Source organism: Phacochoerus africanus, chromosome 2 (genome assembly GCF_016906955.1).
Source record: "Phacochoerus africanus isolate WHEZ1 chromosome 2, ROS_Pafr_v1, whole genome shotgun sequence".
Taxonomy (NCBI): domain Eukaryota; kingdom Metazoa; phylum Chordata; class Mammalia; order Artiodactyla; family Suidae; genus Phacochoerus; species Phacochoerus africanus.
In genome coordinates, this window is record NC_062545.1 from 269,758,338 (window position 1) to 269,781,862 (window position 23,525).

Here is a 23,525-nt window from a genome sequence, read left to right on the forward strand (position 1 = left end):
AATTTAGGGAGTTCCCTGGAGGCTCAGTGGGTTAAGGATTCAGTGCTGTCACTGCAGGGGCTTGGGTTCAATCCCTGGCCCTGGAGCGTCTGCATGTTATAGATGTGGCCAAAAAAAGAAAAAAATCCGCAGACATTTTTTACACAAATTAACCCCAAATAGTAATTGAAATTTAGTTCCAAATTATCTGGTGAGGATCCAAATTTAACTTCTGAGATCATTAAAAGCCTTCCTGAATAAAGGCATGAATGAATAAGCAATGAATTCACTGAGTAAGAAAAGGCAAGTGGCAATGTTACAAAGCAGTTCTGAGGATAGGATGAAAGAGAATCACAGAATGAAAAGAATTATGCAACTTCATGGAAGTCAATCAGCTTGAAAAAGAGTCTCAAGTTAGTTCTATTTCTAATCTTCTGCTTCATAAAAAAGGAGACAAGACAGAGCGCTCCCGTGGGGAAAAGGAGTTACTTTACATTTCATTGTTTCAACATTTTCTCTGAAAACAAATTACCGTTCGTCACCGAGATCCTATAAAAGCTGCATGTTGTTTCTTTCCCTGTTTCTACACTGACCAGGGACAGAAGGCTCTCATCTGTTTACACACTTACCTAACTGCACGTCGGTTGTGAATCGGAGTCTGTGGATCATGCTGACTTTGAATGACTTGTAATGGTGGCTGCTCAGCATGTCCTGTACTGTAGCTATGTCAATTTGCGAATCCTCCTCAAAAACCCCGTCTGCCCTTGAACCTGGGGAGGAGAAAGCAGTTTAACACATAAAGATACATGAGGCTTGGCAAATGGTGTCTGCTTAAAATGCTTTGGGATAAATTAAAATAATATGGGCTATTTAATTTGGAAAAGAAAAGGCTGAGCGATGACTTAATAATGCCATTCCAGTAAACAGAGAACGGTAACATATTAATCATTCAACAATTAATTCCATAAACAGTGCCTCTTCTATGGCAGGCCCTTGGCTGGGCAGCAGCAATACAGAGGGTAGAAAAACTCCCGCTCACCAGAAGCTCTCAGTCTCCCCAAAAGTAAGTCAAAATCACAAAAGCATGTGTGGCCACGCTTCTTTTTCTTTTTCAGGCCACACCCACACATATGGAGGTTCCTAGGCTAGAGGTCGAATCAGAGCCGCAGGTGCCGGCCTATGCCACAGCCACAGCAACGCCAGATCCGAGCTGTATCTGCTACCAATGCCACAGCCACAGCAACGCAGGATCCCTGCTGCGTCTATGACCTACACCACAGACCAGGGCTATGCGCTGGATCCTTAACCCACTGAGTGAGGCCAGGGATTGAACCCCTGTCCTCATGGATCCTAGGAGGATTCGTTTCCGCTGTGCCACAATGAGAACTCCCTTGCTTCTTTTTCTAGTCAGCTTCCTGTCCTGTGCCCTCTAGTCTCCACTGGTTCAGGTCCAAGCCTTCCTGAACTTGGATGGCTCTAACAGTCTCCTTTAGGATTCCTCTAGGGTTCCCTCTGTAGGACTTTGTGATTCATCTTTCTAAAGCTTTGATCAGTCATTCACTCATCAAACGTTTAGGGAGAGCTCTGCACACTAAGTACTCGGATACTGATACTGGGGACAATTAAGAAGACTGGCTCAGAAATCTCCCCTGGCTTCCCAAGGCCTCCGCAATGAAGCAAACTCTTTTCCGCCAAGCAACCAAGGCTGTCCATACTCTTGCCGAAACAAAATTTTCCCAATTTTACCAGTCACTTCTCACACATACCTCCTCTCAGCTCCTCCCAAACTCAGACTGTATACAGGTTCAGGTTTTTCTACTTCTGGGCCTTTGCTCAAGAGGTACCTCTGGCCTAGAACACTCCTTCCACCCTCATCCTGAATCTGTCTCCACTCAGACTAGCTCAGACTCCACCCCATCCTGAATTCCACAGCAGTTGGTTTATACTGCATTCTGGAGCCAAGGGGACCTGGGCTCAAATCCTGGCTCCTGCCTTGAACTTACCTTGATCTTGGGCAAGTAAGTGACTGTTTCTCTGACCCCCCCATATCTGCCATTCAGAGACTATCGAAATGTATTTAAAGAGTCTAATATACAATAGGCTTAATAAATAGTGGTCATGATTATTTTTATTCTAACGTCATATGGATCATATTCAGCTTTGCACTAGAATGGTTGAGCAGTTGCTCTGTCCTAAATTGGAAGCTTTGTGAGGATCAGGAAATTTCTCATTCATCTCTACACCTTTTCCTGAAAGCAGTACTAATTTTGCTAAATAAACAAGTAAATCAATGATAATAGCAATAGCTAGTACAACAGGCATGGTGCTGAGCCCTTCATACATGTATTTAAGTCTCAAGACCACCCTGTAGGTAGGTCCTGTAATCTCCCTTCTATATATAATGAAGAATCCCAGGCTTTGGGAGGCAAAGTCACACACTCAAGGTCACAACAGCAAAGCTAAACTAATTCTGGTCACCCCCACCCCGACTCTGAAATGTGGTCTTCTGAAGGTGTGGCTGCTGGGGCCTTTCCGTGGTGGGAGGGAGCACCAGTCTGGGAGAGGCCAGCCAGAGTGGGGTGCCAGAGGCCTTGTGATGAGAATCCAGAGATGGTTCCTCAGGGAAACCTGGACAGATCTCCTGGGCACAGAGCTGGGGGAATGGAAAACTCTAGATTTGGGTGTAAAACTTGAAAATTCTATTATACAACCGGTAGCTAGTCAATTACACAGCTTCCTTCCTGAAGTTATTGCTTACAGGGCAAGCTTTTAAGTCAACGTTGGTTTCTGATGCCTTCCCATTTAACCGGTTTATTAGGAACTGTGCCTTCCATTTCCAAACACTACCACTGTCCCAGCGTGGACCATTGTGGCACCTACGGTGATGCTTTCCCCTCAGGAAGATGCCACTGCTTCCTAATGGGCCAGGGACTGGATGCCTGTGACAGAGTCCCACATGGGGGCCTCTCTGCCCAGGTCACCCTTCTCCCCATCCCACCCCTCCTGGCCTATTCCTCCAGGCCTTCCCCTACCACCACCCCGTTCCTCTGATGAGCTTAGCTTGAGCAACACTCCAAGGAACCCTAAGTCTAACTTGGCTCCTTCTGTCACCGCACCCTGCTTGTTCCTTTAGAGTAAAGACCACAGAGAGTAATTCTCTGGCTCTGCTGTTAGACTGTAACCCCAGGAGCAGAGGCGGGGGAAGGCTCTACTCAGACCATAGCCCAGACCCTGCTAGTGCAACCATGCACAGGACAAAGCCAGAGTTCGGCGACGATTTACTGGATGAATACCAGGAGCCGTGTCCCAGGAGGGTGAGGCTCAGAGAGGCTTAGTGACTTAACCAACATCACATCACTCGTCCATGTCTTCCGAGGAATGTCCATGTCCCAAGCCAAGGCTGGTCAGAAATTAAAGTTTTAGGAGTTCCCGTCGTGGCTCAGTGGTGAACGAATCCGACTAGGAACCATGAGGTTGTGGGTTCAATCCCTGGCCTCGCTCAGTGGGTTAAGGATCCAGCATTCCCGTGAGCTGTGGTGTAGGTTGCAAATGCTGCTCGGATCCCGTGTTGCTGTGGCTGTGGTGTAGGCCGGCGGCTACAGCTCCAGTTCGACCCCTAGCCTGGGAACCTCCATACGCCGCAGGTTTGTCCCTAGAAAAGGCAAAAAGACAAAAAAAACAAAAAAAGAAATTAAAATTTCAGATGGTTACTTGCTTTCTCCAAACGTGCCTTTTACTAATAAAACAGAACTGTCAAGCTATGTTTGGAGTCTTCAAGTGAGAATTTTGGAGAAACACTAAAATCCTTTCATGTTTTAAATCATTTAAAGCCACCTTTTCTGAGAAAATCCATTGTTAGATACAACTTAGCTCAAAAACTTCTGTTTTCTTTACTAATTAGTATTTTCTAAATATTGCAGGTATTTGATTTGAAAAGAGGTAACAGCTCATTATGCTAAAATGCCAATTATTTAAAAAAACACACACTTAAGAGTTTTATATTTTATGGTGTTGGATTAAAACCAATTTAAAAATTACTATAACGTGACATATAATTTTTTACTGAGCAATTTCAATGCCAGCTGCTAATAAAGCATCTTAGCTGTAAATGATAATTCAGATGCTTTTAGATAAAGTGGTGCATAAATATGGCTGGAAATTGATTTAGCTTCTTACAGAAGCTACTGAAGAATGACATATTTTGTTTAATACACCAGCTAATGTAGTCCTAAAAGCTCAAACAAGTGCCAGTTTTCACTCCTAAATTTGCTGTGGGAGATTAATGAAAACTTTATATTTTGCTGAAATGTTAATAATGGGCAGATGAGCTGATAGGATTTTAGTAGAGGTCTTAAAGCTATGGAATAACCAGCAAGGCTTGTCAATTTCCTCATATTAATTTTGCCCAAGACTTATATAGCTGGAGCTGGCTCAACACACTAATGCTTCTTGCATTGACCTTCTACTCTCTGGCAGTGTAAATTCATATCCCATTTGAGGATTTAAGTCCCCTTAATACTTGGGTGAGTTCTGAGCCTTGCCCCAGCTGCCAAGGGGTGTGTTTATGTTTATGATCATAAGGGCAATAGCACCTGCGGGAGCAGAGAAGGAACAGTCCTGCAGTCATTTCCAACGCAGGCCGTTCACCCCAAAGCGGGTTTTATCTGCTGAATGGGAACACCTTCTGGTCTGGGAGTGCCAGCGTCATTTCTGAAAGCAGGCTCCAGAGTGCCGATGCTTGGAGGGGACCTGTTTGTGTGCACAGATCAGTCAGCCATGCAACCTGCAACTCTCTCCCCATGTCTGCAGGGTGCTAGACTGTGAAAGGACACTGATGGGGATGAGGGAGGGTTCCTGATCTTTATAAGAGCTCACCAATTCACTACAAAACACAGAGAAAACAGCACAAGGCAGAGAGAAGGGCCTGATTAATGATGCATGCATCAGACACTTAATCTAAAGACACATATCCCAAGCAGAGCAATACACCAAGAACGTTTTTCGGGACCAGGAAAGTTCTACGACTTTGCCTGCACACCTTTACTGAGTGTGTTCTTCTGGAGAGGGGGGAACCCAACCACACATCAAAGATGCTTGGCACTGCACCATATGCATATTAAAAATACTACTGTGCTATCAACGTCACACTTAAAAACCACTTCTGTTAAGAGAAGACATTTTTATCTACTCCAAGTAAAAAACAGGCCCTGAATGTCTTAAAAATAAACATATTTAAAAAAACTCCACTCCCCAAACTGTTAATTTAATTGAAATATAACCCTTTGGTATTTTGTTAAATTAGCAATTAAAAAGGTCACAGGCAATTAAATGAAACAAAAGCCACACTGTGTTCATCTACATTAATGCTGAACTGGGTCTCCTCGTGAATGACAAGATAAATTGTAATGGTGCCTTCAAAGACTTCACACTGTATTTTGTCAAAGTCGGGAGTGTTAATGTCTCTATGTGCCACGGATTACCATAATGCATCGTGTCAAAACGCTCCGGCTGCAATAACTCAAAGATGTATTGTGATAGATCAAATTTTGGGGAGGCGCCTAAAAGGGGACTTGAGCGCCAGAGCGCAAATGGACTGACAGCAGGCTCTGGAAGAAGGGCAGAGAGCACATTCAAAACGTGGAAAGGTTGGAGGGACAAGCAGAAAATCCAAGACAGGAAGGAGCTTAGCTGTCTGTGGAGTAAGGAATCAGGAAAAAGGAAACAAGGACTAGCCTGTCTTAATGGCAAAACCAGGCCAGGGCAGAGGGGCACAGGGAAGCGGAGAGGAGGCGAAGGCGGAGGCTGGGGGAGTGCACAGTCCGCAGCAAGACAGAAAGAGGAGGTACTGAGAAAGCCAAGGGCTGGGTGTGGCCTGGGCGTAAAAACACGGTCAGTCCAGAGGTGTAGATTCAAATCCTAACTTTGGCACCAAGGCTCAGGAGCGGGTCAAAACCATGCCCGAGGTTCCACTGTGGGGGAGCGGCAGAGCTGGGACAGATCGACTGGGCTCCGGAGTCCATGCTCCTCTCCCTGCCTTCTCCCCACACTCCTGCAGCGCCAGCAAGGCCAGAGACTGTGGGTGTCACTATCGACTCCAAGGCAGTGGTTCTCAAACTGCAGCTCAGGAGCCCCAGGCATGAAGGCAGGGGGAGGTAGGTTTATAACCTCAATACTATTTTCTTAATAACTGTAAAACAATCCTTGCCCTTTTCATGCTCTTACCTCACAAGTGGACCAAGTAATAAACAGTTTATTGAGGGGGTTCCCTTTGTGGCTCTGCAGTTAATGAACCAGACTAGGATCCATGAGGATGCGGTTCAATCCCTGGCCTCGCTCAGTGGGTTAAGGATCTGGTGTTATTGTGAGCTGTGGTGTAGGTCGCAGAGGTGGCTCGGATCCCAAGTTGCTGTGGCTGTGGCGTAGGCCAGAGGCTGTAGCTCTGATTTGACCCCTAGCCTGGGAGCTTCCATACGCCACAGGTGCGGCCCTAAAAAGCAAGGAAAAAAAAAAAAGTTTATTGACTCGTTTCTGATTTCACCAACCAACCTTTAAGTAAACTATCATTGGAGTTTTGGTATAGTAATGAAAATAATATCCACTATTATCTGAAAAAGCTACTGAAATACTCCGCCTTTTCCAACAATACGTCTGTGTTTGCCAAACTGACTTCACATACTTCACTGAAAACAATGTATTGTAAGGGACTGACTGTAGAAGTAAATATGAAAATCACAGACTTGCGATTGCCAAGGGGCACAGGGAGGGAGTGGGATGGACCGGGAGTCTGGGGTTAACAGATGCAAACTATTACTTTTGGAGTGGATAAGCAATGGGATCCTGCTGCATAGCACAGGGAACTACATCTAGCCACTTGTGATGGGACATGATAGAAGATAATGTGAGAAAAGAATGTACACACACACACACACGTGTATATATGCATGTGTGACTGGGTCACTTAGATGTACAGTAGAAAACTGATACAACACTGCAAACCAAATATAATGGAAAAAATAAAAATCATTAAATTTTAAAAAAAGAAAAAAGGGACAACCAACCAGGGATAAAACCTAATTCTCCCCACTCCTCCTGTAAGACGTAAAGCTAGATGCGTGAGTGAGTCATGGAGAAAAACTCTCCTTGAGCTTTCTACATCCATCATGTTTTTTTTTTCCAAAGGCCTTTTAAGTCCCCAAAGCCTCATAAGCCCCAAACTTCTCTTCTATTAAACACTTCCCTTCGGCTACTAGTCATTTTTGCTGGTCTCTAAAAAACAATCAATAGGTGATAGACTATGATACACACATGCACACCTGCACGCCCTCAGCAGTAATCTCTGCAAAGCCATCAGGATCACGCAGGAGGATACACCCTTCACTGGATCTGCCACGCTGCAGCCAGGGTAGGGATGCTTGCTGTCAGCGCCTAAGTGATTAAACTCCCGAGTCAGAGCCTTTCCACAGGGAGATTTCGGACCCTCAATAAGTCAGGATGATCTTGTTTTATGAGGTGATCAGAGTGAAACGATTCCAGGTTTGTAGAATTTCTAAAAAGACCAGATCATGGAAACAGGGGTGGGGGGTGAGGACGGGGGAGCTTCGGGCCCTGCATTCAAGTTCCTGCCTGTCCCCCCCATCTCTTCCTTCAACCCTCTCTCCCTGGCTCATTTCCTTCCACTCCATTCATTCATGCCCAAAGACACCAAGCTCCTTTTCAAGGCCTTTGGACGAGTAGCCCCTTGGCCTAGAACAATCCTCTGACTCATTCCCTAGCTCCTGTTTACTCTTCCTCCAGGAAGCTTTAGCCTCCGGTTCTCACCGGCTCCAGTCCCCTGCTAGATGCTCTCTCACGTCCTTCAAAGCACTTCTCCCACGTGTGAGCTCCATGCCGTGGGGGCCGTGCAGCCCCTCTACGGGCCCCGCATAGTGGCTGCCCGGGGGGGCGGCCGTCAGCCTCTGGGGGTGACTGAACACATATGTGCCCAGAGCGAAGCCTTTACGGGATGGAAGGGTCTGGACCATTGGCTTCTGACAGTTCGCTTGGCAGTCAGGGTGATGACAGAATTCCCGTCAATCTCGCCTCTTCCATTGTGCCTTTGCCCCTGTTCAAAACACAGGAAAAGTCACGGGGTCGTCCAGAGCGCCTGGGCCTTTGGGGCGACTTACACGACAAGACATCGAAGACTTCTAACGCCTGATCTTCACTGAGGTGTCCCTCGCTCTCTGGCTCCAGAGTCAGAGAATGGGGCACACTTGCTGGAAGAAGCCCTCCGCCCACGGGGGAGTCGCGGCAGAAATGTCACCTGGTGCATTACCAAACCATCAGCCAGGGGCTGCAGGGCGGATTCTAGGGCCAGGAGCCTACCAGAGGGATGCAAATCCCTGTGCCCTCGCTCAGAGCCCATACAGGGTTTGTGGCTCGTCAAACATGTTTCCTTACTGCTCTAATGTACCACTGTATCGCTTAATGAAAGTTCTTAATTGTAATTCAATTAATTACATACACAGAGTCCCCAATTACATTTTCCAATAAGACATTGGCTGTGGTACAGGTCTAAATGCACTTAACCAATTTTAATATATTAAGACCAATTTCCCTTGAATACTAATTACTACCTAATGATAAAATGAAAAGGGGGGAACTTTCAAGAAAGAGGGAGAGTGAAAAATGGAATTCATGTGGAATCCGTCCACATCGCACAATGCAGACACTCACTAGGGAAGAAGTAGGTGTGGAGAGGGCACAAGTCTGCTTCCAGGACGGATCAGCACTGCCTTTTGCCCGAGGTTTCAGCCACCCCTGGTGCTGGCCCACCGCCCACAGGGGCCTGGGGAAGTCTAAGTGGCCGGAGGGGAAAGAGGACTAACAGAGGGGGAAAGGCCACCACACAGACTAGCCGCGGTGTCTGGGCACAGGAACTCGCATCCAGACACTGGGAAGGCCCAGCACGTGCTTTGGGCCGTGCACCTGACTAGGTGCCTGTAATGTCCACGCTCTCACAGGGCAGGGATCCCCATCACACACCACAGATGGGGAATGAAGCTTGGGGAAGGACTCGCCTCAGGTCACAATGTGGCTCCAAATATCTGGCCTTTCCCCCTGCAACACACCACCAACCAGCCTGCATGAGCCACACCGCAAGAGGCGCGGACACACAGCTATTTTGATACTGGGGATAACGTTTTTGTTTCATTTAAATTGTTAGCAGGTAGCAAGCAGGGAGCGATTATCCAATATCTACTTGAAACAATTCTCACCCATATAGAAAATTCCTCATAGCGAACACATCCCCCGCCTCCCCAAAGCCAGACACCTAACTGGCTTTCAGCAGCAGTTCACCCTCAAATACGTCCTGAACGCCATCGGCCATTTCCATTTGTAAACAGTTTATTTGCGCGATCATTTTCTTCTGCACCTGAAGACTGCTGTTGTGATATAATAAGTACCAGGACTTTAAGCCCTCTTTTAAGGCACACGATAGAAACTGGAGAGATGAGTACTTTGTAAGGGAAGAAGGCAAACCCTCCAGAAGCCAAGTAGAGCCAACAGGGAGTTTGTGGGGCCGGCACAGAGCACCAAGGGAGGAGTGATCAGCCCACTATGAATAAGCACCCCGAAGAAGAGCTGGAAACACACCAGGAGAAGCAGTCATTCACCATCTACAAATTTGCCCTTTTCTTTAGTAATACTGATGGGGGGCAGGGGGGACCCCGTGTACCACCACAAAGAATCCCTGACACATAAAGATGCTCACCCCAAACCCAAGTTCTTTTTAAAAGCCATCACAGGTGTTCCCGTCATGGCCGAGTGGAAATGAATCTGACTGGTATCCATGAGGATGGGGGTTCGACCCTTGGCCTTGCTCAGTGGGTTAACCACCTGGCGCTGCGGTGAGCTGTGTGTAGGTTGCAGATGCGGGTCAGATCCCGTGTTGCTGTGGCTGTGGTATAGGTCAGCAGCTACAGCTCTGATTCGACCCCTAGCCTGGGAACCCCCATAAGCCATGGGTGCGACCCTAAAAAGACAAAAAAAAAAAAAAAGCCATCGCATTCTTGCCCTTGGAGTGCAGAGCCTGGTGAACCCTGGGACACAGGAGGCTCACTCTCTCCTGGGGAAATGAACCACATGTGGCCACAGGCATGGGATGTAGGGGGACCCTGGACCCAGTCTCTCTCCTGGTGGGTGGGCATGGGCAAGTGCATCTAGTGGAGTCAGTGACTGGAGAGGAGGAAGGAGAGGGACTCTACCTGAGCCCAGGGAATGGCAAGCCAGGCGGTCTGGGCAGCTTCCAGGAGGAGATGCCTCCTCTCCTGCATCTTCAAGGGGAAACTAAAGGAGGGGAAAGAAGGATCTGCAGATTGAGACCCCGAGATATGCTCCCCTGCCAGAGTCCAGCCACCTGTGTGACTGCCCACCTCAAGCTGAAGCTCTTCCTCAGTACTGCCTTCAATTAAGGAAACTTCAGTAAGGTATGGAAATAATGGAAGGACTCCTTGAAAAGAAAAGGAGGTCAAAGGACCCTGAAGCAATGTTTAGAGGACTCAATCTTCTTTCTGTAATAATTTCCATTTAGGAAATAAAATAACTAGATTCAGCTAGACTTAATGGACAGAAGACACATTTTTCGAGGCCCCTCCCAATGATCATTCGTGTGACCATGAGCAAATCACCTCCTTAAAGCCTCAGTTTCTTCTTCTGTAAAATGAGGACCACATTAGCCTAAAAGCCACAGCACCTCCACGAGTCAACCATCTCCATTCGCGCAGGAAACTAAGCCCACGGAGATGTGTCCGATGTCAGAGGCTGCAGTGATCATCCAAGGTCTGTCTCATTCTGAAGACTGCGTTTTTTGTTTTTGTTTTGTTTTGTTTTGTTTTTGTCTTCTTTTAGGGCCGAACTGTGGCATATGGAGGTTCCCAGGCTAGGAGTCAAATTGGAGCCATAGCTGCCGGCCTACACCACAGCCACGCAACACCAGATCCGAGCCATTACCTGCAACTTACACCACAGCTTTCGGCAATGGCGGATCCTTAACCCACTGAGCGAGCGAGGCCAGGGATTGAATCATTGAATTCTCATGGATACTAGTCTCGTTCATTACAGCTGAGCCACAACGGTAACTCCTAAAGACTGTGCTTTAAGCGCTATGCTGAACTACCCTGCAGGCAGACCAGTGAGCGATAAAACAGGGAAGACACAGTGCCTGACACTTCACGGCACTTCCTAAAACCGGTTCAACTTGGGGTCTGTTTTAGCCCTGGTGATGGGAAATTCCCGAGTTTTTCTCTTAAAGCTGTGGAAACAACAGGTTGGTTCACACTGCCTCTTTCTCCGAAAGGCCCAGGATGGGCACCCACACCCGTGATCAGCGGGTAAAGGAAAAGGTCACTGGCAACATTTGGCAGAAAAGGAAATTGAGGCTCAGTTTGGTGCCAGGATTTATATAGACACTTGGACAAGAATGGAAGTCTTCTAATGTTACATCCTCTCCATAATGTACTCGTGCTTCCTTCTGGTCTGGTTCCAGCTTCTAGCAGACAGTTGGCTGAAGCATGTAGTAGATTATCAGACAAGAATCCAAACTGGAAGGCTCAAGGACTTTGGCTTGTCATTTTCTCATTTAGGCCAAGATCCAAGCGCAAATGTTACCTCTTGGTCCCTAGGCAGAAACTCTTGTCATATTAGCCTCGTGTGCAAGCTTCTCTCTCATAGTGTATGAAGACAACTGTCCTCACCCTTCTCAGGACTGAAATCTAGGCTGGTCTATCAACAATCTCAGGGAGGGCCTTAGAAGCAGAGAGCAGACTTGGAATTCGGGTCCTATCACTTACTGACTAGCTAGCTTTGGGCAAGTCACAAACCTTCTCCACAATTAGCACAGCATCTTGTAAGGTGGTTGTGAAAATTACAGAGGAGAGCAAAACATACAGCATATTGCAATAGAAGGCCCAAGTAATTTAAAAAAAAAATCTTTTGATGTAGAAAAGGTCATGCCCCGTCCTCTGTGGAAGAAAAATGGAAAGGCTTACATGCCCTCGGACAAATGGTTTTCCTTATAAGGAACACCTCTCTTCGGGGACAGTGGAGCACATTTGCTGGAAAGCATCCTGCTTCTAAGTTCTCTGGTCCTGTGGCACAGACGTACAGACCTGCCCTGGCCCCACTCTCCGGTGTCTCACGTCGCTCCTGCCCCCGACCCATCCCCAAGGGCCCTGACCGTTCCATGACTCCAGATTTCCACATCCGTGCCTCATCTGCTCCACGAGTCACAGAAGGCTGCTTCTTGTTTATTAATTACAGTTACTATTCATTGAATATTTTTTATGTACCAGGCACTAAGAGCTTTATGATTATTAAAGTTCACTGAAGCCTCCTATCAACGTTGTGGAGGCAAGTAAACTACCTAAGAGGTTAAGCAAACTGTCCGAGGTCACACGCCAGTAAGTGGCAGGGCCAGAATGTGAACTGAGGAAGTTTGGCTCCACGGCAGATTCTTTTAAACACTGCATGATAGATACTATCAGTTTTTTGCTTTGTTATTGGCCATATCTGCAGCATGTGGAAATTCCTGGGCCAAGGATCAAACCTGTGCCACAGCAGCAACCCAAGCTGCTGCAGTGACAAAGCCACAGAGGCACTCCCAGATGCTCATAATTTAGTTCACTTTTAAGGTGGCTTTAGGGATAGCAAGCCTGTCCTGATCAAATATACCAACAACAGAGAAAAAAATTGTGGTTTTGAAATACTTTGTCTCAATCCAACTTCAGAGGGAGCTACTGGGGAACAATAATGGGTTCTTGACTGAAATTTCTACTTTATTTATTTATTTATTTATTTATTTTGTCTTTTTACCATTTCTTGGGCCGCTCCTGCGGCATATGGAGGTTCCCAAGCTAGGGGTCAAATTGGAGCTATAGCCACCGGCCTACACCAGAGCCACACCAATGCGGGGATCCGAGCCTCGTCTGCAACCTACACCACAGCTCATGGCAACGCCGGATCCTTAACCCACTGAGCGAGGCCAGGGATCAAACCCGTAACCTCATGGTTCCTAGTCGGATTCGTTAACCACTGAGCCACCACGGGAACTCCTGAAATTTCTACTTTAAAAATTTAAAAACATCTTCTATAAAAAGAAAATTACTTTTATGATTTACTTCTATTTTACAAAGACTAGTTATAATATTCTATTGATTCCAAACCACTGACGGACTGCCTGGCACTTTGTAGATGCTGGTATGGGCTTCTTTAACTAACAGAGTGATTTTGACTTTGTACTGAAAGTACTGCAAGCATCTTGCAAATCCTTTAAGATGGGGGTGCAGAGGCTCACAGACATCACACAGCTGAATTAAGACTGCTCATACTGAGAAGCAGAGTGGGAACAAGAGCCCCAATTTCAAAGTTTCATTCACCAATCCTCACAGCCTCTCTCTCTAGTGTAAGAAAGATGTACTTCATCTCTAAAAAAACAAAACTGCTTAAAACACAGCTGATTTGGAATCACAGTATACTGTGGAATACTATGCAGCAGTTAAGAAAGAAAGAAGTAAATTTATATATGGGCTAATATATGGATTAATGTGGAATAATCTCTCTGTGACATACTGTTAAAATGATAAGGCAGAGCACGTTTGCTGCCACTTGCTTTTTTTTGGCGGGGGATGTGTGTTTCCACGTGTATGTGTGTATGTCTGTGTGTGGGTCTATTCATGTCCATGTACAGAATATGCTTGCATATACTTAGATGATCCCTGGAAAGATACCAAAGACACTGAGAACTGAGAACAAGTGTTGTTTCTGGGAGAGGAATCAGGGGAGAGAAAAGAGTGAAAGTTTTTTCACTACAAACACTTTGCTACCTGAAAAATTTTTACATGTATAAGTGTTATATATCCCAAATCTGTATTAAGACCCGAGCAAATAACATTTTGTTTTATTTGTATAACAAGGAATCAAATTTTTTTTTTTTTTTTTTTGCTTTTTGTGACCACACATGCAGCTTATGGAGGTTCCCAGGCCAGTGGTCAAATCAGAGCTGTAGCTGCCGGCCTACACCACAGCCGCGGCAATGCAGGATCCGAGCCAGGTCTGTGACTTACACCACAGCTCGTGGCAATACTGGATCCTTAACCCACTGAGTGGGGCCAGGGAGCAAATCCGAATCCTCATGGATGCTAGTCAGATTCATTTCTGCTGAGCCACGACGGGAACTCTTGGGGGGAATCAACATTTTGAAACAGAATCCACTACAGAGTTCCTGCATGCAGAACAGGGCCCATAGCGGCGCTGACTGAACATTTCCTGAATTAATGAAGGTCAACCTGGTATGCGTCAGGGACACCGTCAAAAACTTGACAATCTACTGGGACAATCGTTGGGAAAAATAAATAATCATAAACAGAAATATATGCAATGAAGAAAAAGCAGTATGCTCTCTGAGGGACGACCACAGGGGACCCAAATGAGGGATGGCTCAGGCCTCAGCAGTGGGGGACAGGGAGATCACAAGGGGCCCCTGTTAAGGGGACACTGAAACTGAGAAGAAGGTTGAGCACGTTAACTCAGGTGGGGGGAAGTGTTCCACACAGAAAAACAACCCTGAAGCAGGGATGATGGAGAGCTGGCTGTCGTAACCGGTTTTCACATGTCACTCCCCTTAAGTCAAGGGGGGAAAGAGGAGAGAAACGGCCAAATTCACAAGTCAGAAACTCTAAAGAGAGAATGAAAGAAACTGACTGATGTTTGAAAGAGGCTTTCTGCTTAGCACTAGGAACCCCTACATTGCCTCCTGCTAAGAGTATGCAAATGGTCACAATTTTCTAAAACTTGATGACTGCAACAGTGACACGGACAGGGCCAGCTGCTTTTCATAGAAAATAGCCTTTGCCACAGAAAAGGCCTCATATTGCTAAGCTGTTTCCAGGACTGTTCCTAACTTAGGAAGCTACAGTTTAACAGATAAATATTAATCACAGGATGCCGACTCTTTTGCCGCAAGGCCTGAAATCAATCATTTCACTTTGGGATACACTTTCGGCACAGATTGAAGTCTGCCTTGGAAAACAGAGTCACTTGCAATCTGCCCAGGGAGGCCAGACCAATGAGTGTCCCCAACACAGGGCTTCTACGCACGCTGCAATGGACCAAGCAGGCACGGAGCGAGGAGGCCAACGTACTGTTCTCGCGGACCAGGCAGAACTCCCAGGCGCTCTGGCTCTCCAAAGTGCTCTCCAGGTCCACGGCGACATTGGGCTCGCTCTGCTTCTCCAGGCGGTACTGAGGGCCTGGAAGATCAAAGGGGCGGAGGAGGGGAGGCAGTCTGAAACAGCGAATGTAACACTGGGAAAAACACCACACACCACACACCGGCAGAAAGCTGACCAGTCAGCCTTAGGGAAACTCTGAAGTCTGTTTGAGGGTCTAGCCACCCAAGGTGGAAGAGCTTGAGTTTTTTCCCACGTGGTTTCCACGCACTTGTCTGTTCTATTATCAGGTCTATTTTTGCTCAGTTCTCCCCCAGAAACGATGAGAGGGTAACGGACTTGGCTGTAGTGGTTTCCCAGATATGAGCAGGTACCCCATCCATTCTGAATCTGTTTCCTAATAGTTAATGTGGGAACTCTTATACCTTGAACGGTTATTGTGAAGATCAGAGATGATTTAGGAAAAATGCTTACTTAGTAAGGTACCTGCTCCATAGAAGGCACTCCTACAGAAGTATTTATTATTAATAACCATTATATGATAATGAATAATCAATTAGAAGCAGAGCTAAGATGTTTAGAACTTGAATATGAGGACAGCCCCAAAATTTCTTTTAAAAATTTAAAAAGTAGATGGAGTTAAAAAAAATAGATTTCAGGTTTTTGGGTTACGGTGACAGAATGACAGTGACTGCTGATGGTGTTTTTGTTGAAATATTTATGAAAACACAAGGAGCACAGGTTCAGCAATACTGAAAACCAGGAATATGAGCTGCCTTACATCACAAAGGGATTCTGGAAGATCTTAAAACACTGGGGCATTTTATACATTTATTCATGTATTTCTTTGTCAAGCCAAATGGCAATCTTGTTCTTCTCAGATAACACCTAATGGGTCCAATGATCGGATTCAAAAGGCTGCAAGAAACTGTCCTATTATTTTGACTATGAAAGGCGTGTGTGGTCAGACAGGAGAGGTGTAAGAGATCTGAGGGAGCCTCAGAGGCCTTGCAGGGCTCCCAGGTGGAACACGTATTTTTAGACACGTTCCTCTGCTGTTGTCAACTTGTTGATGATTCATATCCAACACTTCTCCTTCACGAGTCTGGGGCATGTCACACATCTCAAGTCATGCTCTTCCCCCACGATCAATGTTTGTTTGCAGCACTGTCAACAAAGTTCAGTTTCACCGTATATTTGATCTTTTCTCTAATTAGTATTTCATTAGCATTTCTGCCAATTATCAGAGTTCTTACACACTCATATTCAGCCCTTGTTACACTACTTACAGCTGCTAAACCTGCTTCGCTAAGTTAACAATGCTTAAGATACGTACCACTATTTAAGAAAATACTTGGTCAGGAGTCTACACAATTCTTTATAAACTCTAATACCCTGTGTTCAGGTCAAGAAGGTATTGCATTTCAACATTACACATGAGGTGTGATTTTAATTTCAAAAATATTAAGCAAATCAAGGTATGGAAATACAGATAATTCTTAGTCTCCCCTGCCCATCACCTGTCAGTGCCAACATGTGTCAATTACCAAGCGTGTTGGCTGCTCATCACTGGCTGCTTTCACATTTACTGGGGGGAGGAATCACGGAAAAGCCATGTGCAGATGAACTTTAAGAAAACTGGTAAGATTCCCAGTGGTTAACGAATCCGACTAGGAACCATGAGGTTGCGGGTTCGGTCCCTGGCCTCGCTCAGTGGGTTAAGGATCCGGCGTTGCCATGAACTGTGGTGTAGGTCGCAGACATGGCTCGGATCCTGTGTTGCTGTGGCCCTGGCGTAAGCCAGCGGCTACACCTCCGATTGGACCCCTAGCCTGGGACCCTCCATATGCCGAGGGAGCGGCTCAAGAAAAGGCAGAAAGACAAAAAAAAAAAAGAAAAAAAAGAAAAAAAAAAGAAAACTGGTAAGATTCCTCAGCGCCTTCCCCTCCCCCGCCCCTCCCTAACACCCACTCTTCACGGCTAACGTGAGCAGCTTCAGCCCATTAGGGGGAAGAGAGCCACCCCTGAACTTAGAGAGCTGCTTTCTAAAACACTGGCCTGTTGGAGTTCCTGTCATGGCTCCGTGGTTAAGGAACCCAACAAGTATCCATGAGGATGCGGTTTGATCTCTGGCTATAAGCTATAATAATTCACTTTTTTTTGGAGGGGAGGCTTTTTTTGCTGCACCCACAGCATATAGAAGTTCCCAGGCTAGGGGTCAAATCGGAGCCACAGCTACTGGCCTACACCACAGTCACAGCCACGGCAACACAGGACCTGAGCCGAGTCTGCAACCTATACCACAGCTCACGGCAGTGCTGGATCCCTGACCCACTGAGTGAGGCCAGGGATTGAACCTGCATCCTCACGGACACTAGTCAGATTTATTTCCACTGCGCCACAAGAGGAACTTCCAAAATTCACTTTTTTATGATAGCTAAAATTTGGGAACAACCCACATCTAATAACAGGGAGACTGGTTAAACAAAATATTGTGAAATATCATGAGGATATTAAGAGAGACTGCAAAAGTATTTGATCTTATCGAACACGTTTATAATATGCTATTTTATGAAAACAGCAAATTATAACACAACATGTATAGGACGACTGTAATTATGAAAAATATATGTAAAGTCATCGGGGAAGGTGGGGTGTGGGGGGAAGACTGGAAGGTTATTTCCAAAATGTGAAGACTGGTTACACTGGATAGTGGGATAATGAATGTTTTTATTTTTCCTTAGGGTTTCCCTGTATTTATCAAATGTTCTGTAATTTCTTAAATAAAAGCTACTTTTATATTTTTAAAACATCACATATATTTACAAGCCCTCCAATTCCTTACTATGCCATTTTTCTGAGGATATGGTAATTCTCACACACTGTGACATCTCCAGTGGGTCTTTTATCTGCAATAATTTAATCAAAACTAGATAAATAATTTGTTTATGGAGGTCATTTTTTCATCTTAACCCTTCAACCTGGCATGCTCAACCCAGTCTATAGGGTTCTGGGTGTCTAGAGCTGTTTGCCTACCTGGCTACCGGCTGGTAATGAAGCCCCTGCCCCCTTTCCTGATTCTGGGAGCCAAGGCCTGGCCGTGTCAGGATGTATTTCAGGCTGGTCTCCTTTGTACACGTTTTCCTTCTGGTCCCTGTAGCTGCCTGGGAAACACGGATGAGGGAAACCAGAGGAGGCGGGGAGTACTAGGAGGGGTCTCTCCTTAAACACAAGTCCCTGCAGCACTCTCAAAGCCATAAATGCCATCATTCCATATTTACGTTCTTGTCTCTTGGGTCTTGTAGCTATTTCTACTAAAACAGTTTGTTTCCTAAAAGTAGTTTTAGGACTTTCTCCTTGAAGCCCAGTGTGAGGACGACTGTCATTTATTGCATGACCATTATATGCCAAGCACCCTGAATATGTTACTTTGCTGAATCCTCACAGCAGCTCTCAGAGGCAGATACTATTCTTCGTATTTGACAGACTGGGACCCTGAAGTTTGGCAGGGTGAAGTCACTTGCCTAAGATCACACAGGGAGGAAGCAGGAGGGGGAAATGAAACCCAAGGGTCTTTGGCTCTAAGGCTGGTATATTTTGAAGCTTTTTTCCTCTTCAAACCATAAATTACTGACCAACTAGAAAGAGGCTATAGTTTATATCCTAAGTATATATATTTTTAGATTTGTGGATTCATTTAGATTCTAAATGACTTAACTTGTGATTTCTATATTCATTTCTACAATAAATGATCTGAAATAATTTTTTTTTTTTTTTTGGTCTTTTTAGGGCCGCACCGGTGGCATATGGAAGTTCCCAGGCTAGGGGTTAAACTGGAGTTGCAGCTGCTGGCCTACACCACAGCAATGTGGGATCTGAGCCGTGTCTGTGACCTACATCACAGCTCACGGCAATGCCGGATCCCTAACTCACTGATCGAGGCCAGGGATTGAACCCGAATCCTCACAGATACTAGTCGGGTTTGTTACCACTGAGCCAAGATGGGAACTCCTAAAATAATTTACTTTAAGGAAATCCACACATGTTTAATATCCCATGCGACGGCCGTACCTTGGTTCTTCATGAAGAATGGAGCACCTTATCCTTCCATCCATCCAGGAAGACACTCTTTCTACCTTTCCTTAAGAATATTTCTACGTATGTCCAGTTTAAAAAAAAAAAATTGAAATGCTGAGCATCATCTTTTGCTCTCAGCACTCCATGGTCTTCCATAAAAACTAAGAAACAACTTGGAAACCCACTTCCGAACTTAGCAAGGGATGGATGGGTTTTAACTTTGGGGAAGGTAGGGTAGTTAAGCTGTAGCTGAGACCTGAGATCTAGACGCAAATGAAAAACAGCTCATTACAAATCTCAATTTCTCTCCTAATTCTTGCCCAACACTGGATGAGATATCTCACAGAAAAAACTATTTCATACATTTTCCCCTGAAAGGGCCAAATTGATAACTTTAGGTCATACTGAGTAATGAGAGGCAGGGTATATATGAGAAGCAATACGGCCTGGTGATTAAGGGCATGGACTTGGGGCCAGATTGCCTTGGTCTAATCCTGGCTGAGAAACTTAACGGTACGACTTTAGGCCAACTTACTTAACCTCTCCGTTTCTTCACCTATAAAATGGGGATAATTATAGCACTTACTTTATGGGCCTGTCTGAGGATTCAGTAAGTTAAGAGTTGTAAAGCGGTTAGGAGGAAACATCAGCAGTGTTCTTCAAGTGTCAGCCACCACCACCGCCACCCTCCCCCACGCCATCAGACTTCCATAAGAGGTCTGAGAACAGGGCCCACTCTCTGCCAGACACCGTACGAGGCCTTTCAAACACGTCGTCTCAGGATGTAAAGGGTATGAATGCCACTTTACGAAGGAAGGTATCGTGACTTACAGAGGCTAAGTAACTTGCTCAAAGTCTCACAGGAAGTGGTGGAACTAGGGTTCACACCCAGGACTGCCCTCCACGTATTACATACGGACCATGGTGCCTCATTTGTTGAGTTCTTAATAAATGTCTGTTGATAATAAGATTATGACAACCCAGACTTATTATACATCCAACTACAGTTTCTATCAAATGCTCATTTAATTTTCAGGCAGCTGACATGGGAGGAGAGAAAAAACATCAGCCAAGAGCCATTTGATAAAGCAAGCTGTGAGGTCAGTTTCTATCAACATACCTTTGCCAAAGAAATGACTCTATAAGAGGATCTTTCACACCACACAGGACATAGTTCTCAAGGCAGCATCTACCCTCTGGAAAGAGGTTTTAAAATGTCACTGCTGCACATGGAGCTACATGCCCTGTGCTCCACAGCAGAGGGGACGCAAAAGGGAGATTCTGGGAAGCAGTTACTCTGCAGCAACAAGAAAACCTGCTCGGGCATTCCAATGATGTATTTATTGCAGTAAAACCATGTCACTGAATGGTCTGGGAAGAAAATATTGCTCTGGGCACTTTGGGAGGGTTCCAAGTTATAATACCCAGGCAGGATTTTTATGTGATTTTGAAAACCCGAGGCAAACATTTCAGCACACAAGTTTCAAAGAAAATCGGAGTATCTGTTGGTTGGAGGATACATGCTCAGTTCAGCTTCCTCAATCCCTTTACTGTAATCCTCGACTGAAGTATAAAAGCATTTGACATGGGATCCCTTAGAAGCTGAGAGCCCACTGAGAGCTGAAAGCCAACGGGAAGCAAGTGCAAAAGCCTGAAGAGATGGAAGCCCTGTCATCTTGCACCCTGTTTCTAAAGACCCATGGGAGAAACTTCCTTCAGACCTCGGCACCAGGAAAAGCTGTGCTTCCTCCAAGCAACGGGCCTTGTTTTGTACCTTTAGACAGTTTAACATAGATGTTGTAAACTAATTGATACCACATTCCCTTCTCCCTTGCCCATGAGGAAGTTCAGCACTAAATGTGCGATGACTGGACATGCATTTCTGTGTCAGTTAAACCTCTGGACCTTTATTTTCCTTTTCCTTTCATGTCATTTTTCTTTCTACGGCGGCACCTGCAGCATACAGAAGTTTCTGGGCTAGGGGTCAAATCGGAGCTGCAGCTGTGGCAACAGAGGATAGGAGCTGAATCTGCAACCTACACTGCAGCTTGCTGCAACACGGGGTCCTTAACCCACTGAACGAGGGCCGGGATTGAACCTGCATCCTCAGGGAGATTATGTTGGGTCCTTAATCTGCTGAGCCACAATGGGAACTCCTGGATGTCGCTTTTCAATTCACGCATTTTTTTTATCCTATTAGTATATGTCCTCCAACTGCTTTCTGGGCTGAAGTGGGATATAATCGAATTAACGTATTGTTACTGTTGCTGAGCATCAGAACAACTGTGAGGACCACCTATCTGGAAAGTGATAAAGGAAAAGGCTGAACATTTTCATGGATATGCCTCACGTCAACTATTTTCCATTCACCAGCTTAAAGAGGAGCTTTAATCTGAAAGAGCTGCTTGTAGCCTGGAAAAGTTAAGTGTGAACAAATAAGAGGAAAGGCTGGGTCTCAAGTCGAAAACACAGATGTCTGAGCCCTCTCACTACACATTCCGGGGAAGTTACTTAACCTCTGTGTATTTTCTGTCTGTAAAATGAGAATGACAGAACTTCCCTCAGAAGGTTGCTGTGCGAATGGCATGAGCTCAGTGATGGCTGCTGTCACTGCCATAGGACAGGTTGGAGCAGAAACAGTCACTGAGCTCATGCCATCCGCACAGCAACCTTCTGAGGCTTAGTCCGATCCCTGGCCTACGGGTGACAATAGGCTGGCAGCCCTGTGAAGACACACAGTGGCAGAGGATGCTGGCATCAAAGCAGCTGCCTGTATCCTTCCTTACGTGTGTCCGAGGTAGGCGTGCAGGGTGGAGAGCATGCAGATCTATTTAAATGAGCTTGCTTTTACACTACAGGCAGCTTTTAAGATTAGAGACTTGTTCAGCAGCCAGGATTCCTAAAGTTCCTTAGTCTCTCTGGTCCTACAAATACCATCTAAAAATGATGAGTAAATGTCAGAACCCAGTGAACAGACCGTGACAGCACAAATATCAGAAGATACGTGGTGTTACAATGCCATTCATATATTCACTTAACAAACATTTTTAAAGCATCAGCAACGTTCCAGACACTGAGATAAATAATCAACGATTCCTGGCTGGGGGAGGTGGCAAGACACACACAAGCATATGAAATTATCAAAGATCCCTCATCGGTGCTCCTCCCTTAGTAAGGACAAGGCACTGTGGGAATACAGAAGAGGGGACAATGAGCTTCCCCTTCCCTGAGGCAGAAACACCGAAGGTGGACAGGGAGCTAGGTGAGTGAGGGGGAGGGGCGCACTCCTACAGAGGGAACAGAATGTGCAAAGGCAAGAAGGTACCGAGGAACCCTCAGGCACCAAGGGAAATTCAGTGTGGAAAGCTCAGGGCTGGAAGTGGGGCACCGAGGGGAAGCTGGGACTGGGATGCTCGGCCCAGACTGTTGGTCAAACGTCTGGGTCTGGATTTCCTCTCGTAAGCAACAGATGCTAACAGGGCAGGAGAGTGACATAACCAGCTTTACATTTCGGTAAGCTTCTCTTGGTGGCACTGTCAACAATGAGCTTGAAAAGCCTGGTGGCAGAGAGACCCACTGGAGGCAAACTGTGCCAAACTCGTCCGCTCTATGGCGGGGGCTGGCTGAATCCTAAGCTCCTCACTGAGCCAAAGCCATCGCCGACAAGCTGACACTGTCAACGTCGGAGCTCAGACCCAAAGTCGGCTACCCTAAAACGTCTGCACTTAGCATCAGCTCCATCACTTCTAACTCTTCCTCTAGGGGCAACTATAATCATTTTCTGTTTGATCTTAACATAAGCACTGAATTATATGCAAGCGATGACCACCACAGCTCACTCCCTCCAAGGCTCACATGGGATAATTAGGAATTTAAATAATAAAAAAGAAACAAGCTGACATGACAATAAGGTCACACTTTATCCCATTCTGAGCCAATACACAATTTGCTCTCAGTGAAAGAGCCGAATATAATCAAATTAAATACAATTCCTATTACAAAAGAAGACAGACCAAAGCTGTCCCAATAAACCAATTCTCCTGCCTACTTACACTGCAAAACCTTCAGGAAAGGTTTTGAAAGCATGACCCATCAGTTCTAATTTTTAAAACTTATCCTTTCAGTCAAGACTAGAAAAAGGCCCATTCCAACTTTTATCTTACTACAAAGTGCTGTTATCTTGGCCTGATGTCAGGAGCTCTATCTCTCTTTCTGCTGACAAGGAGAGACGAGAAAGATAAGATTGGAAACGAATCTCACTTC

The 23,525-nt window shown here is 45.7% G+C and overlaps 1 protein-coding gene across 9 annotated transcripts in view; it reads right to left on the minus strand.

Annotated features, from left to right (window-relative positions):
• MAPKAP1 (MAPK associated protein 1) overlaps positions 1-23,525 on the minus strand; it is a 249,495-nt gene that overhangs the window by 42,236 nt on the left and 183,734 nt on the right. For 8 of the 9 annotated variants that reach the window (XM_047768407.1, XM_047768405.1, XM_047768414.1 and 5 more), the window contains 2 exons: positions 15,159-15,266; positions 609-749 (listed from right to left, as the gene is read on the minus strand). In XM_047768407.1, the coding sequence (XP_047624363.1) occupies positions 609-749; positions 15,159-15,266 (249 nt within the window). The remainder of the gene's footprint in view (positions 1-608; positions 750-15,158; positions 15,267-23,525) is intronic. The other variant, XM_047768406.1, reaches the window with a different exon arrangement.